This window comes from Tigriopus californicus, chromosome 8, assembly GCF_007210705.1.
Source record: "Tigriopus californicus strain San Diego chromosome 8, Tcal_SD_v2.1, whole genome shotgun sequence".
Lineage (NCBI taxonomy): Eukaryota > Metazoa > Arthropoda > Copepoda > Harpacticoida > Harpacticidae > Tigriopus > Tigriopus californicus.
The window spans coordinates 15,649,115-15,662,957 of record NC_081447.1 but is presented as its reverse complement, the minus strand read 5'-3'; the positions used below and the strand labels follow the sequence as shown (position 1 = coordinate 15,662,957).

General features: G+C 39.2%; 2 protein-coding genes across 4 annotated transcripts in view; one reads left to right on the top strand and one right to left on the bottom strand.

Annotated features, from left to right (window-relative positions):
- Positions 1-1,561, top strand: part of LOC131885302 (uncharacterized) — a 3,913-nt gene extending 2,352 nt beyond the window's left edge. For both annotated transcript variants that reach the window (XM_059233319.1, XM_059233320.1), the window contains 5 exons: positions 622-742; positions 814-935; positions 1,019-1,101; positions 1,174-1,285; positions 1,364-1,561. In XM_059233319.1, coding sequence (XP_059089302.1) covers positions 622-742; positions 814-935; positions 1,019-1,101; positions 1,174-1,285; positions 1,364-1,470 — 545 coding nt within the window. In that variant the 3' untranslated portion in view covers positions 1,471-1,561. The remainder of the gene's footprint in view (positions 1-621; positions 743-813; positions 936-1,018; positions 1,102-1,173; positions 1,286-1,363) is intronic.
- Positions 1,562-3,431: 1,870 nt separating this feature from the next.
- LOC131884531 (uncharacterized) lies at positions 3,432-13,661 on the bottom strand. 2 transcript variants are annotated; one of them, XM_059232350.1, is made up of 12 exons: positions 12,879-13,661; positions 12,528-12,578; positions 12,314-12,456; positions 12,192-12,249; positions 11,660-11,758; positions 7,696-7,779; positions 7,602-7,634; positions 7,477-7,528; positions 7,170-7,210; positions 5,438-5,634; positions 4,214-4,367; positions 3,432-3,688 (listed from the first exon to the last, which is right to left on the bottom strand). In XM_059232350.1, exons 5-12 carry the CDS (start codon positions 11,736-11,738, stop codon positions 3,540-3,542), a joined length of 789 nt encoding a protein of 262 aa, XP_059088333.1. In that variant the 5' UTR covers positions 11,739-11,758; positions 12,192-12,249; positions 12,314-12,456; positions 12,528-12,578; positions 12,879-13,661; the 3' UTR covers positions 3,432-3,539. The 2 variants fall into 2 exon arrangements, with proteins under 2 accessions (XP_059088333.1, XP_059088334.1); XM_059232351.1 differs by lacking the exon at positions 12,879-13,661 and having other exon boundaries at positions 12,528-12,771.
- Positions 13,662-13,843: the final 182 nt, after the last annotated feature.

The following is a 13,843-nucleotide window of genomic DNA, read 5'->3' as shown; positions in this document are numbered from 1 at the left end:
TAAAAAGTTGGGACTGTACAGTGTTCAGAGAAGGTACGAAAGGTGTCTGGTACTGTACGTTTTCATAGGATTCATGAGCTTTGTCCCAACCCAGATTTTGGGGTAAAGACATGCTTTTTATTCTTTTGAAAACTTGACCGTAATTCGCCTTGATAGTAAAAAAGGCTAATTTAGCCAGAGCCAGTAATTGCCCAATTATGTTCAATGGTTTGTTCGTTAAACATGACCTATATCCATTGACATTAAACAATGAATTACTTTTTGTACCTGGGTTATAATGTCAGAGATTGTGAGGCGAATCAAACTCGAGAAATTGTATTCCCTGGATAACTACAGCAACCACCACGGCACGGCTTTTTCTTCACGAAGTTTAAAATTAGAGAATGAAAGGGGTGATGTAAAAAACCATCTGAAAGGCAAAGTCCTCTTTTTAGGTAAAGAAATTACGCGTGAGAAACTTGATATCCCAACAAAAACTAAGATGGAAACTTTGATGTGTTAAACGCTCATTTGAAGTACCAAAGTTCAGATCTTGCCTCGGATTTAGCTTTAGATCCTTTGTCTGACTGTGTTGCGGTTCAAATCAAATGTACACCTCTCGTTGCTTCGTTTTCATTTCAGTGTATCTTGAAACGGGCACGTCCGGTAACGCTGGGACGTTAAACATTGCCAAGGGGTCAGACGCGGGGAATCGAAATTACCAAATCAAAGTCACTTATTTCACTTGCAACAATTTGGCCAAGTATGAAACCGTGTCAATGAGGTTGAGAGCTGTTTGAGTCAATTTTGAAATCTTGTTTTCCGCTTTGCCAGAGCCCCAGCTGGATGTACCCAATACTTTACGGGGGAGAGTGGCTCCTTCCAATCCTACAACTACCAAGGGGGTAAACTCCTGCAGAGCATGAATTACAACCACTGTTTCCGCCAGGAAGAAGGTAAGCAAGCCCTCATGATGAACTCAATCAGTTACCGATATGGCCGCCTATTCAATGCAGATCATGTGCTTTCAATCTCTTAGGTTTTTGCCGATTGCAAATCAGCGAGGCTACGGAAATGACTCCAGATCCATTCTTTCTGTCTGATGATGATGACAAGACAAAGGTAAAAAAGAATGTGGTTTTATAAGGAGATTTTGCGCTTTAATTGGACCCTTGCGGACTCGTTGACTTTCAGCACAACTGCGCTGATATGAGTTATGTAAATTTTGCGACACCAACGAATTCAATGTTTTGTGGTGGAGTTTTGAGTTCCGTGGTAAATGACATGACCCCTGGAGCATTGACGTGTAAGTGTTGTGCGTCTGAATTGAGGCATGCGTAGAGCTTCGAACACTTTCTTCAAGATAAGATCTTTCTCGTTCCAGCCGCTCCTGGAGACTCTTTTCTGGTTGGATTGCGAACTTTGGCAGATCTAAACCCGAATACGTTTACGGGATTCAACTTGAATTACAAGCAAGTGGCTTGCCCTTAAAGGCCATCCAGCGGATGTGAAACGCTGATAGGGATTCTGTTACTTCTGTTGATGAATTCGTTCAAAAATTTAGCTTATTTCGAAATATACATGGTTCAATACGAAAGTCTCAAGGTCAACTTCTCTAACAAAAAGTCATACGCAATGAGTCACGTTATAAAGGTATGTGTTACCGGTATTCAAACCTATTCAGCTCTGTGTTTGATCTTTTTGTCCTCCTCTGAAGAAAGCACCTTTATTGAATCACCGAAGGTCCACCATCAATGCAAATCAAAATGTATAAGTAAAACCAAGCTTCTGAAGTGGAACAATGAATACTGTGAAAAGGAGAGAGGCCCTAAATTGGAGCCCTGTGACAATGATTTGGTGAAATTGTTTAGTTAATGTCACTTCGGCATGAAATGATATGATGAATTGTATTCTTCAATGTACCTTGATCTAACCTGCTAAAGACATCTTAAATGTGGGTGTCATAGTTTCAATTAGGCCACAGAGACGGCACAAAAGAAAGGGCACTCTTGTTGTGTAAAAGAGCTAGCCAAGCAAGAGTTGACGAGCCTATTTAGGTTTGAAAAGATCTTTGGATTTACATGGGCCTTGGGTCAGGTGCGTTCCGAGAGTTTTTTAATAAAAAGTCCGTAAAGTATTTGCTTACCCCTTGAAGAAGCACGTCCGTCATTTTGTCATTCCATCGCCATTGATGGCTTTCAAATGTGAAGTTCAAATTGGCAACTCCAAAGATGCAACTGAGTTTGCTTTACAACTGCACGTTGGTTTCAGACTGTGGCGAAGTCTGATGCCGTAGTTCTACCCATTTCGAGTTGTGATAGAAGAGGAGGCCCATTTCACCTTTATCGCAAATTTTCTTCTATAAAATTGATCTACATGACACTATCGAAAGCATAGAGGAATACAAAGGCATTTTTCAAAGATGTAAGGAGAAAAAAAAACTGACCTGGCACTCCCTAAAGCTTACTGACAATGACATTTTAAAGGCGCACGTTGAAGTCCAGAGCTAGTATCACAACACTAACTCGAAACAAGTCCATTGCTCAGCCACGTCTTGAATATGCTTCACCCATTTGGGACTCAATGAGTCTAGCAGGTTTGCAAGGGTCGAACGAGATCATAAATGTTTCACCAGGAACATCACAGAAATGAGAGAGCTCACGTTTCGTTAAAAATCTAAAGTTGTTGGGACTGTACTATGAAAAGTTTTCAGGGAAAGTACGAAAGATACCTGATACTGTACGTTTTCAAAAGCATTCATAAGCTTTGTCTCAACCCAGGGTTTAGGGTCAATTGCAGTGACCGTAAAGGCTTAACGTGCGTTTTGAGAGCATCTGCAAAGCCTCGAAAATCCAGGGGAGAAGTGGAGTAGTGGCCAGCGCAAATTTCTTGGCTTGAGAGAGGTCCCTGGTTCGATTCCCCTTCCCCCTATTCTCAAAGAAACATTTAGCCCCTAACCAAACCCATAGATGAAGAACCTAAGTGGTACGGGCTATGACAATGCCTATTGGTGGTACTTTATACAAAGGATGTGATGGCTGCCGTTGCTTGCAGAACCAGACTAACCTTAAAACCGAACAAAATGGGAAGGCTTTGCTCATTCGGAGCTCACCTAATTTTTGCGATGCACAAGGACCTTTGGTTTTACCTTAGTGCTCCATTACAGAAGTAATACATCTAATTTTCTTATCATGAATGAACATTCAAAAGGAAAACAACAATCTAACGTGGATTAAAGCCCTACGAGGGTTCAAACGGTCAGCTTCCAAATACTCCCAGTTTTCTTTTCAAGTTGGTAATTGTTTTTCCAAATAAAACGTTTACATGGTGAGTCGATCCGGCAAAAGACATTAAATGTTTGATTTTTCATGTTGTGCTTCTTAAGACTTTCGGGGGACAAGTTGGATTATGTTACATAAAGTTGAATGCACTAACAGATGTTATTAATGAATTTTCACATTTAGTTTATTTCGTACACATGGTTCAAAATATAGTAATTGATACATTTGTTATATTAAGGCCTCAGAAAATGATTCGATTGTTTTTCTTTGGGCAAAGTCTTATTGGCAGTCTTGAAGAGCATAGTTCAAATAAAAGCCAATAATGCCTCCTGGCCCATCCACTTGTTCACTCGTAGATGAGTCCGTAGTAGCGGTCAAGTCTTCATCGGAGTCCGTCTTGAACAACACTCTAAAAGGTGTTTGGGCAGCTAGAAATATGATGATTGAAAAACAACTGAGAAAACGGAAAACGCACGTTTTTGAGCTTTTAATGCCCAAAGAAACGCATTTTTGCATTTTTTGGCGGAATGTTTTGTCGGGAGTATTCTGTTTAACCATGTTCTATTGATCATCATCAATGCAAGGTTTAGATAATCTGTTCGTTCTGGTGAGGTATGCTGTTCCTTGTATGAATCGAGCTCCTTTGTAGTATGATTTACTAATGCTGAACATGCTCAGAGACTGCCTCTCAGACGATTCTACGTATTCGAGAACTCAAATGGGCTGATTCTTAAAATGAGAAAATGTTCGAGACAAAGTGTATGCTCAATTATTTTTTATCGGTGGCATGTTCTCATATGTTTCCACTACTTTTACCAAACACGCTGTCGCTATTTAGTTATTATGCACGAAAAGATATTATTTTGCTCGAATGGTTAACAAAGCCAGAAAAACGAGAGTTCCCCCTCGCAGTGTACATAGTTGTTACTCGATAATACTAGACCATATCTTACTGCAAATTGATGCAAGATTATTATCCGCTCCCACCATAGTAGCGTCACTCGCAAAACCAAAAAATCGTCCACAAATTCGCTCATGTAGGAAATCAGGAACCGAGCCCACAACAAAGTTGAAAGGAGCAGCCGCATCCGCCTCAGCGCCAGGAATCTAGAAAATATTTAATTCTAAATCATATGGTGAAACTTGATTCAATACCGAGTGCCCCAAGTTCTCAATTTCTTAATGTTATTTCTAACGCCAAACAATGCGCCACACGCTCAGTCTACCAGAGGTTTTTTGTATCGAAGTAGTCGCCATCTCTACCGTTGTTTTGATCGAACTTTGATATCAGCTTACGAAACCCCTTGGGGGACGATCACAACTTCCGTTAATAAAGGTTCTCAGAATTTGAGGGCAAATTTGTTTTGAAAGACCAGCTTTGGAGTAACTGCAATTCAGTAAATGAATGGATATCCTATTTTTACCTCTGACATCGGCATGTGATTCCAATCAAAAAAGAATACCACTATTGCGAAAAGTCTCTTGCGGAGACAAAGATGTTGCTAAGGCCGGCCAAAAATTGCATGCTGCAAATTTTACTAAAAAACTGCTAATTTATTTCGTCCGCAAATTTAACAATTTTATCAGCAATACTTGATACTTTTGTGCAATGATATAATGATGAAATTGTGATGCAATTTTAGCCAATTCTGCGCAAAGATATTGACATTCGGTTATTTATGAACTTTTCACTTGTTTGGGTCAATTTTGGGCGAAAATGGTGAGAATGAAAATTTCTATATTTTCGTCCACAAACACCCTTGACACGAAAATGTTCCAAGACAGATATATTGCCAACCGCCTGCCTATAAAGTCCTTCTATCCCTTTCATATAGGTTAGCCTCTCTCCTATCATTGCTTTTTTTAGATAGTACACTATGATGAACCATATCAAGGGTTGGGCGGGAGTGTTTTGTGTAACTTACTTCTTCTTTAAAAATCATACACATCTTAAAATGTTTTGATGGTAAAGGGGGTAAATGTTCGGGAGACGGATGATTAATTTGGAAATAACAAAATATTTCCGTAAGATTCGCACTCTGATAATATTAATATGTTGCTACTAAACTCAAAATTCTTTTTTATTATGCATTACTAAAGACGTGAGAATGGAGTTAGATGGGGTGAAAACCACGCATCTCTATGAAAACGGAACACGAAAGACATGTTTTGTTCACCTGAAGGTAATCCGTAGAACAACCGGTGTCCTGCGTTCCTTTTGGGTCGCCATCCGAGCTGATGGAAAGACCAAACGATCCTTGGTCGATAACTGCAGCAGTTGCGGCACCAGGGATAACGGTATCAAAGCATATGGCACATTTGCCCTCCTCTTGTCGAAAGCACATAGTATAGCATTGGCTCGACAAATGAGTCACTGAAGCATCAAAAAAAACATAAAGATTTGGGATATTTTCTCTTGGTTTTGAACCTTCTGTCAAAAGCCCATATGCAAGGTAAGTTTGACTGGTCCTAGATAATTTAATTTAGCAATACGACATTACGCTTTTGGAAAAGCAACAGCCTTCTTCAACATGACAATTGAATTAGCCATTACTTAAAGCTGAAAAAAATAGCTTGGTTTGCCGTCAAGTACCAAACCTAGAGCTTTGCATGGAAGTAGTTGTATGAATTCAAGTTAACGTGAAGAGTTGAAACTGTTAAGGCAAACATTCGTTTTTCTTATGTCTGGAATTTACTCTCAGCGGTAAACCAAGTTATTTTTCGGCCTTTAGCCATTGGCATGATCTGAATTCTGTTCTCAAATCTGAGGAATCTTTGTTATTTTATCAAATAGCCGATTTCGGAACAATAATCAATCTTCACAACAAACTTTACCTTCAAATATAAACCCTCTTCTAACTTAGGTTTATTCGGAATCATTGATAAAAAAAAATCCGATTGCTTGATTAAAAAACAGTCAGCAAAAATGTTGGAAATATAGTTGAAACATATCAAATACTTTTTATTTATTATTATGGGCCAACCAAGATATTTGAAAATATATCTAAAAAAATTACACCCCCTTTTAACATTTTTGATGTAACAAAGTTCTGAAAATTATTTTAGAATTTATCAATCTAGCATCTCAAGAGCCTACATCTTGAGTTTGAAGAATTACACTCCTAGCAGAAATGAAAGAAATTTGAAAACAGCAAGTTTCTTCTTTCTGTTGGTCACGCATTTAACATACTCCAAGAATAATCACTTAATATCAAACTCCTTTAATTTCTGCTCGAAGTCATAATCAAACTCGAGCAGCAACTAATTGCTTCAACTAGAATTGGGATGGGAGCGCTAGCTTTGAAAAGTAAGAACTCTGATTCGAGTCAATGTGTAGCGTTTTCCTTCAAATAACACTGGTCCTTGGTCATTGCTATCACAAATTTCAAATTTCAAGTCAATCGAACAACTGGAACAAACGTTCTGTTTCTTCAAAGTGCAATAAATAACCGGCACGGAATAAGCGATTTACCCCGCTTCTGATAATCAATAACCAGATTAATTCTGTACACAGTTATGTTATGAGTTTAGGGAGAGCGTCACATTTGATCCGGTTGTTTGATCGAAGTAAAATTGAAATAGCAGTCAGTCTAGTTGGAAGAAGGCTCGATTTCAAAATGTTACTTCTCTAGCTGTTCATCTTTTAATAAATATAAAAAGGTTTTTTCCACACACAGCAAATGATTTATAGCAAACAAGAGCGGCCAATACTGCACCGCTGCCCATTTCCTCATACTGAACATGAAACTCTTTCTGCAAAGAGTACCGAATGGGAGTATTTTACATTGACAAGCATGTCCTTGGGGAACGATTGAATCAGAGTGCTATTGTTCGTAAAGATGCGTTGAGACATTGATCCTCACATTGAATGCTGCCTTTGTCAATTTAATTTTAAACATTGGCTCATACCTGTTGACGTGACTGTGGTTCCAGTGGTAGGAAAATTGAAGCTAGAAATAGATATTACAATGAGACGATCATTCATGGCATGGATGATTCACCAAGAAATTGCAAAAATGAGGTTCATTGCAACACTTCCAGATAGACCTACGTATTTTTAACCATAGGACAAAAAGACAGTAGTGCTTTGGATTAACAACACTAAATGATGATGACAATAAAGGAATGCTCTTTCGAGAAAGTACTCAAAAAGTGCAAGATTGGACGACATGGACTCTTTCAAACAAATTTTGCCTCGTCCTTCGAAATTGCTCACCTCGCGAATGATCCTGTTGTCCCAGTAAAATATTGCAAGCAACCATCTGGCCCTGAAAAAATGCGACAATTAGTTAAACCTTTCGCTTGGTAAATGGCAAATGATAATGACAACCGAAAACTTGCCTCCCATTTCATCTCCGCAAGCAAATTGAGTCACTGAAAATTGTCAAAATAGTTGTGTTAATATACCGGGAAGCAAATATTGAAATAATATTACCTTTGATGTCGAATTGACGGCTTGTAGCAGTTCCGCTAAAGTCGAAAGAGGCTTTGTTACACTTGTCAGACGAATCCAAGATCACTTGAAACAAAATGGGAAAAGGGAAGAAAATCCATTAGGAAAGTGATCTGATCTCACACAACGCCACTTTCATCATTTATTGAGGGTTTGTTCTGGAGCTCTTCGGACTGTAGTTTGTGCAAGTGCCAAGATTTCGAATGGCATTACGCGTATTCTTTGCAAAAGGAACAAGTTGAACAAATTGTTTAAAGTTGTTAAGGTACAAGTGAGGGTTGGTTTACAGTGGGATGGAAAACCGAGATTTAATCCGCTTTGAAGATTGAAGTAGGAGTAGGGACGGGGCGGAGTTTTTCGCAAAATGAGTCTTTTTGTTCGACTTGGGTACAGTGAAAGACTGGATCCCTCTGCTGGACTCAAGTCCTTTGGCGGACTCGTCTCAGCACCAGCCCGACTTCAATCCTCAAACCGGACTCGATCTTGGTTTTCTATCCTAGTGTAAAGCCACCTTAAAGCTTAGCTGAAGTAAGTATTTATGAACCCACTTTTAAAACGATGACATTTTTGAAAATGTCCAATGAAAATGTTATGATAAATCTAGTCTTGCAAAGTTCAAGCTCCTTTGAAGCATGAGTTTCGGCTTTATCGCCTTTAATGGGCAAATCCGTGGTCATTTCTCAAGGAGAGGCTATAATCAATTTTGGCTTTGATGATGGGGCGGGAATATCCCTTAGTAAGGGCACTCATCATTAGATGGCTGGCAGCTCTCTTGCTTGGTCTGCTTACCGACTTCGTTCGCAGCAAAGCCACCAAAAACACTATGAATAAGCTTTCAGTGACTGTTTTTTTTTCACCAAAGAACATTAATATTGTGTCTTGGCATATTTGTTCCAAAAATGTTGACTTCTATTACTAGTATTATATTGCATCTTTTGGCCTGTGAAGCTCAATCCTGCCAACAGTGCTCCAATTTTTGTTGCGATCCTGATCTTGAGTCCATGATGAAGTTTGAAGTACAGTAGTTCGTATAGTTATGCTTTTTGGCATGGCATTGCATTTATCAAAATCTTGGCCAAGTTTATTCAGTAGGATATTTCAAAAGCAAAAGAAACATGAATTAGGATTAGCACTCCCTTTCTGAAGGTTGAACAAGATACTGATAAAACAACTTTGGGGCCATGACGTTTTTGCAGTAGTTGCGTTAAGCCTATTATCCTACTTTGAGGCACTTTCGAAGGCAATTTTCACAAAAGTCATTTGCTTGTTTATTTCTTCAAAATGAAAAACGCAAGTGAATGAATTGTAATTTGAGCAAACATCTCAATACAAAATACAAACATGGACTTCAGTAATGATCAGGTAGGGCACCGGAGATTGGACCCCTTTAATCTAATTGTGCAAGGATAGTAACCGCGGTAAAAATAATACGTGATATTTTTTTTTTGGTGCGGACTTCCTTACCGCTACCGGGATTGGAATCCCAGCAGTTCAAGACGAGAAGATTATTTATTTTACTTGACTTTTATTTTCATATATTATTTGATCGACCAACGAATTGGAGTTGGCTGATCTGGCTAATCCTTGGACAAGTTTTTGACTAAAATTCCGGATCAACCTTATATTCAAGTCTGACTTAAATCTTGCTACTGGATCAACCCCTACATAAACCCTACGAATATTTGAGGGCAGCAAATTGAACAATGAAGGAGCCCGAGAAAGAAGAGAGTTGGACTTCATTGTTTTAACTAGCCTGGATTCTCCTGGGCTTGAAGGTGCTCTCAAAACGCACATTAAGCCTCTACGGTCACTACAATTGACCCTAAATCCTGGGTTGGGACAAAGCTCATGAATGCTTTTGAAAACGTACAATATCAGATACCTTTCGTACCTTCTCTGAGTACTGTACAATCCCAACCTTTCTAACCTCTCCCAATACGAGAGCTCTCTCATATCTTCAATGTTCCTAGTAAAACATCTTTGGACCTGCTCGAGCTTTTGCAAACCTGCTGAACTAATTGGAGCCCAAATGGGAGAGGCATATTCAAGATGCGGCTGAACAATCGACTTGTACAGAGTTAGCATCGTGACACTATCTCTGGACTTAAACGTGCGATATATCCAACCACATGTTTGAAAAGCCTTACCAACTTTCAACTGGATATGCTCATCGAACTTTCCATTATCTTGGAGGACTACACCTAAATCCTTCATGGATGAGACCTGCTCAATGTCCTTACCTTCATCATCTAATAGTGGAGTGTCTAATGGCGTCGACCCAAAGGTCATTGAGCGGAATTTCATTCCATTCAAGGCCATGTTACTCGCAGCAACCCAGGAATAAATTTGGTCTAGGACCTTTGCCAGACAACCAGAATCCTGACCATTCCTACCAACTACCAATTTTGTATCATCAGCATAAGAAGAGATACTGACATTACTACTACCAAGCTTCTGAAGCGGAGCAATGAAGATGATGAAAAGGAGAGGACCCAAAATGGAGCCCTGAGGGACACCCGACTTGACATCATGTATGTCACTAAGGGATCCCTCAACCTTAACTAATTGTTTCCTACCACAAATGAAACTTCTTAACCAATTGAGAACCTTGCCTTGGATCCCAATCTCATGGAGCCTGTTAACTAAAAGGCCATGATCTACCTTGTCAAAGGCCTTGGCAAAGTCGAGATAAACTACATCGACTGATTCATGGCTCTCCAGTCCCTCAATAACCTGCTCTATATGCTCAATCAGTTGGGTAACCGTGCTAAAATGTGCTCGGAACCCATGCTGGCTAGGAGGAAGGACTTCATGTATATCAAGAAATTCAACAAGTTTGAACTTCATGATCTTCTCAAACACCTTCGCAATATTCGAAGTGAGAGAAATCGGCCTGTAGTTACTGGGGAGTGACTTATCTCCCCCTTTGAAAATTGGAACAACATGAGCTACCTTCAGAGAAGATGGGAACTTGTCCTGGTCCAAAATGCAAACCCATCAAGGACGAGAAAACACGAGCAAGAACCTGTGAGCATCTCATCAGAAACTGAGATGTCACTCCATCAGGGCCAGGGGAGCTCGAGAGTCTCAAGTCCCTGATGGCCTCTAAAGCATCCTGATCTGTGACTACAAGATCATCTAAATGCTCAGCTTGACAAGCCTTGCCAGTCCCAACAAACTCATCAATAGAGCAATGGACTGTTGCTCCTAAACTCAGTGGAGTTGAAAACACACTAGAGAACTGATCTCCAAGTATGTTGGCCATAGTCCCTACATTGTCTATGGCTTCCCCATCGACCTCAAAAGGCCCTACAGGGTGTTTGATCTTTCTCTTAGAGTTTGCATAAGAGAAAAACGCCTTCGGATTCGACCTCACCTCTTGAACAACTCTACTTTCCTTGTTCAACTGATCTGTCTCAATGGAGGCCTTAATTCTACCTTGGATTAAATCCAACTTTCTTTGAAGGCTAGCCACAACTACTGGATTCAAAGTGCTCTGGAGCCTTTTTGCTAGTTTGCAACTCTTTTTGAACAAATTCTTCCTATACTTAGGAAAATTAGAATGTGCCCCGCCCTGTGAAACACATTCAGAGATTGCTAGACTCGAACAGACGTCCTCAAAAACTAGAATCATTTTGTCTAAGCCTACATCTATGGATGATTCCTTTTTCAGCATTGAAATAAGAGATAAATGGATTGATATAGATTAGAATGCATTAACCATTCCGATCCACGCACTCAGTCTCTCATAGAGTTAAAAGATTTTTTTGCCAAAAGCCCACGGTGCATCAGTGAAGTGAAAATTATTCGTACCCTTTCGTTGCCCATTCTTTCAGATTGATAACTTCGGACAACCCTGTTCACTAGGAAGATGGTTGTTTCCAACCATGATTTTCTCCTTTAAGCGGTATAAAGTGTGTTTCTTTAGATTTTTCAATTAACTCACTGTGTTGTCCCGTATTGAAGCCGCAAATCAAAGGCGACCCTTGATTTCCCGGAGAAGTGACACTAAATGTATCTGCCATGCAATCTCCAATAGATGCACCTGAAAATACGTAGTTCGTTGTAGAATGATATTTCGACGGGGAGAAGAGAGGTTGCATCTTGTGCCAGAATTATTCATTTTTTTGTATTTCTAGCGAGAAACAAATCCACGACTTGATAAATTTAACCGACAAGATTGTTTTATAAATCGAAGACTAAAAGATGGAGAGATCCATCGGATCAAAAATCTCTCACATAATTAATACGTCCGCTTGGCATTTGACTACTTCAAAAGTGCTTCTCCAGTATGTCATAAAAGCTTGACGACGTTGGTCAACTTATTGCATTTACAATAAGAAGAAGTATCATGTGGATGGTCTTATTGGCTCAAAATGTTCTTTGCTCAGTGACAAGACTAAACTTTTTGTATTGCAAATCTAAACGGGACAAATACTTTATGAATATTCTACGTGTGAAATTTTGTTTTAGCTCACCGTTTGTTAAGGTGTCGGTAGAGGCGGTACCGACGGTAGGTCCGGCAATCAAAAACGTCTGTAATAAAAAATCGTTATATTGATGTCTTGAATATAAAGTGACCATCTTGGCATAATTGAACCGTGAAATCCAGCCTGATCCGGCAAATATTTGATGAGCATTTGCAGATGGTGAACGTGCACGGATCTGCAGTGGGCGTGGAAGTACTCGCTTGAACGAGATAGGTGCAATTTTCAGAGGTGGTTCCACCGCAAGCCAGACTGACTGGAAATGAAAGTCTCTCCAATTCAAAAAAACTTCATTATCACTAATAACTCTTCTAGTTATCAACGTACAAACGCAACAAACACCAAATCCTTGGGCACAAGATCCAGCCGAAGATCCTCCTAAAAAGTAAGGTTTCAAACATTGTTAAGAAGTTATCGCATCGTAGGGCGCCTGCAATCATTGACTGAATCCATGCGTTAAGAAGGCCGTTTTGAGTAGGTCACAGTCAAAGTCACTCTATAAACATATCTTTAAGCCATGACCAACTCAATAACATTCTTCTAGAATGGTCCATGATTCAAATATGAGTGAGTACACTGGATTGTAATTGCGTGCTGATGCTTTGCAGTATCCCACGATAAGAAACCTCAAAACGAATCTTCTTTTGTTACCATTCGACTTTTGTTCTGAAGTCTTACCTTTCGTAGTGCATTCTTCGGCTTATCAGGGAAAGAGTTTTTGAAGTGAGAGCTGATAGTTCTAGTTTTTGATCTTTTAGAAACGCAAATTCAGCTTCCGGCATGGGATTCAATGAAAGATTTTACGAGAGGAGTGCGACAATGAAAGCTTTAAAGTGACCAAAGAGGCCTCAAAGATGCCGCAGCAGGCAAATGTAAGAAAATTCCAAAATAACGTAAACATTTCTTATTAAAAATTCATTGAAATTCAATTAAACGCCTTAAAATGTGCACTTTAATATTTGAAATAAATCTAAAGTCTTCCAATTTTTGTTCAGAATGATATGATATCGAATTTGTTCTATTTTGAAATCATACAAAAAAACGGAAAGAACTTCGTTTCTATTTGTAGAATCAAAAAAGTGGCGTCAGTGGTCTGAACAATTGAGGTATAATACAACAGGCTTCACGTCACGGGTAACCACATAAAACAGACCCTATTAAATCCCAAAGAACTTAAGAACGGCTTGGCAAGTTTTTTTTCTAACTTGCATCCAAATCCCAATAAAACCTGAAACATTGATCCCCTGACACTAAAAATGGGCCCAGAACATTTGCCAGTGCAACGAGATGTATTTACAATAATGTAAAATGGAATACGCAATGAGAAAAAATGTCGGTCTCGCAATAAATATGACTTGAAGTAAATGAGCATCATAACAAATAAACAAAGTCAAAACTGTTCTTTTCAGTTATGCGAGATTGAAAAGTGACATAAGAAAGATTGATTATAAAATGATTGACCCAATTCGTTACAAATCTACGTCTTCTACCACGCGGTTTGTAATACTTAAAGTCTTTTCAATCGAAAGATTGATTGCTAAATACTTGTGATATTCCGCTTCATGTCTATGGTTTCTTTTATAATGATTGTAACATTAGTACAACTTCTACGTCATCAAGTAGTACGAAAAAATACGGGCCAA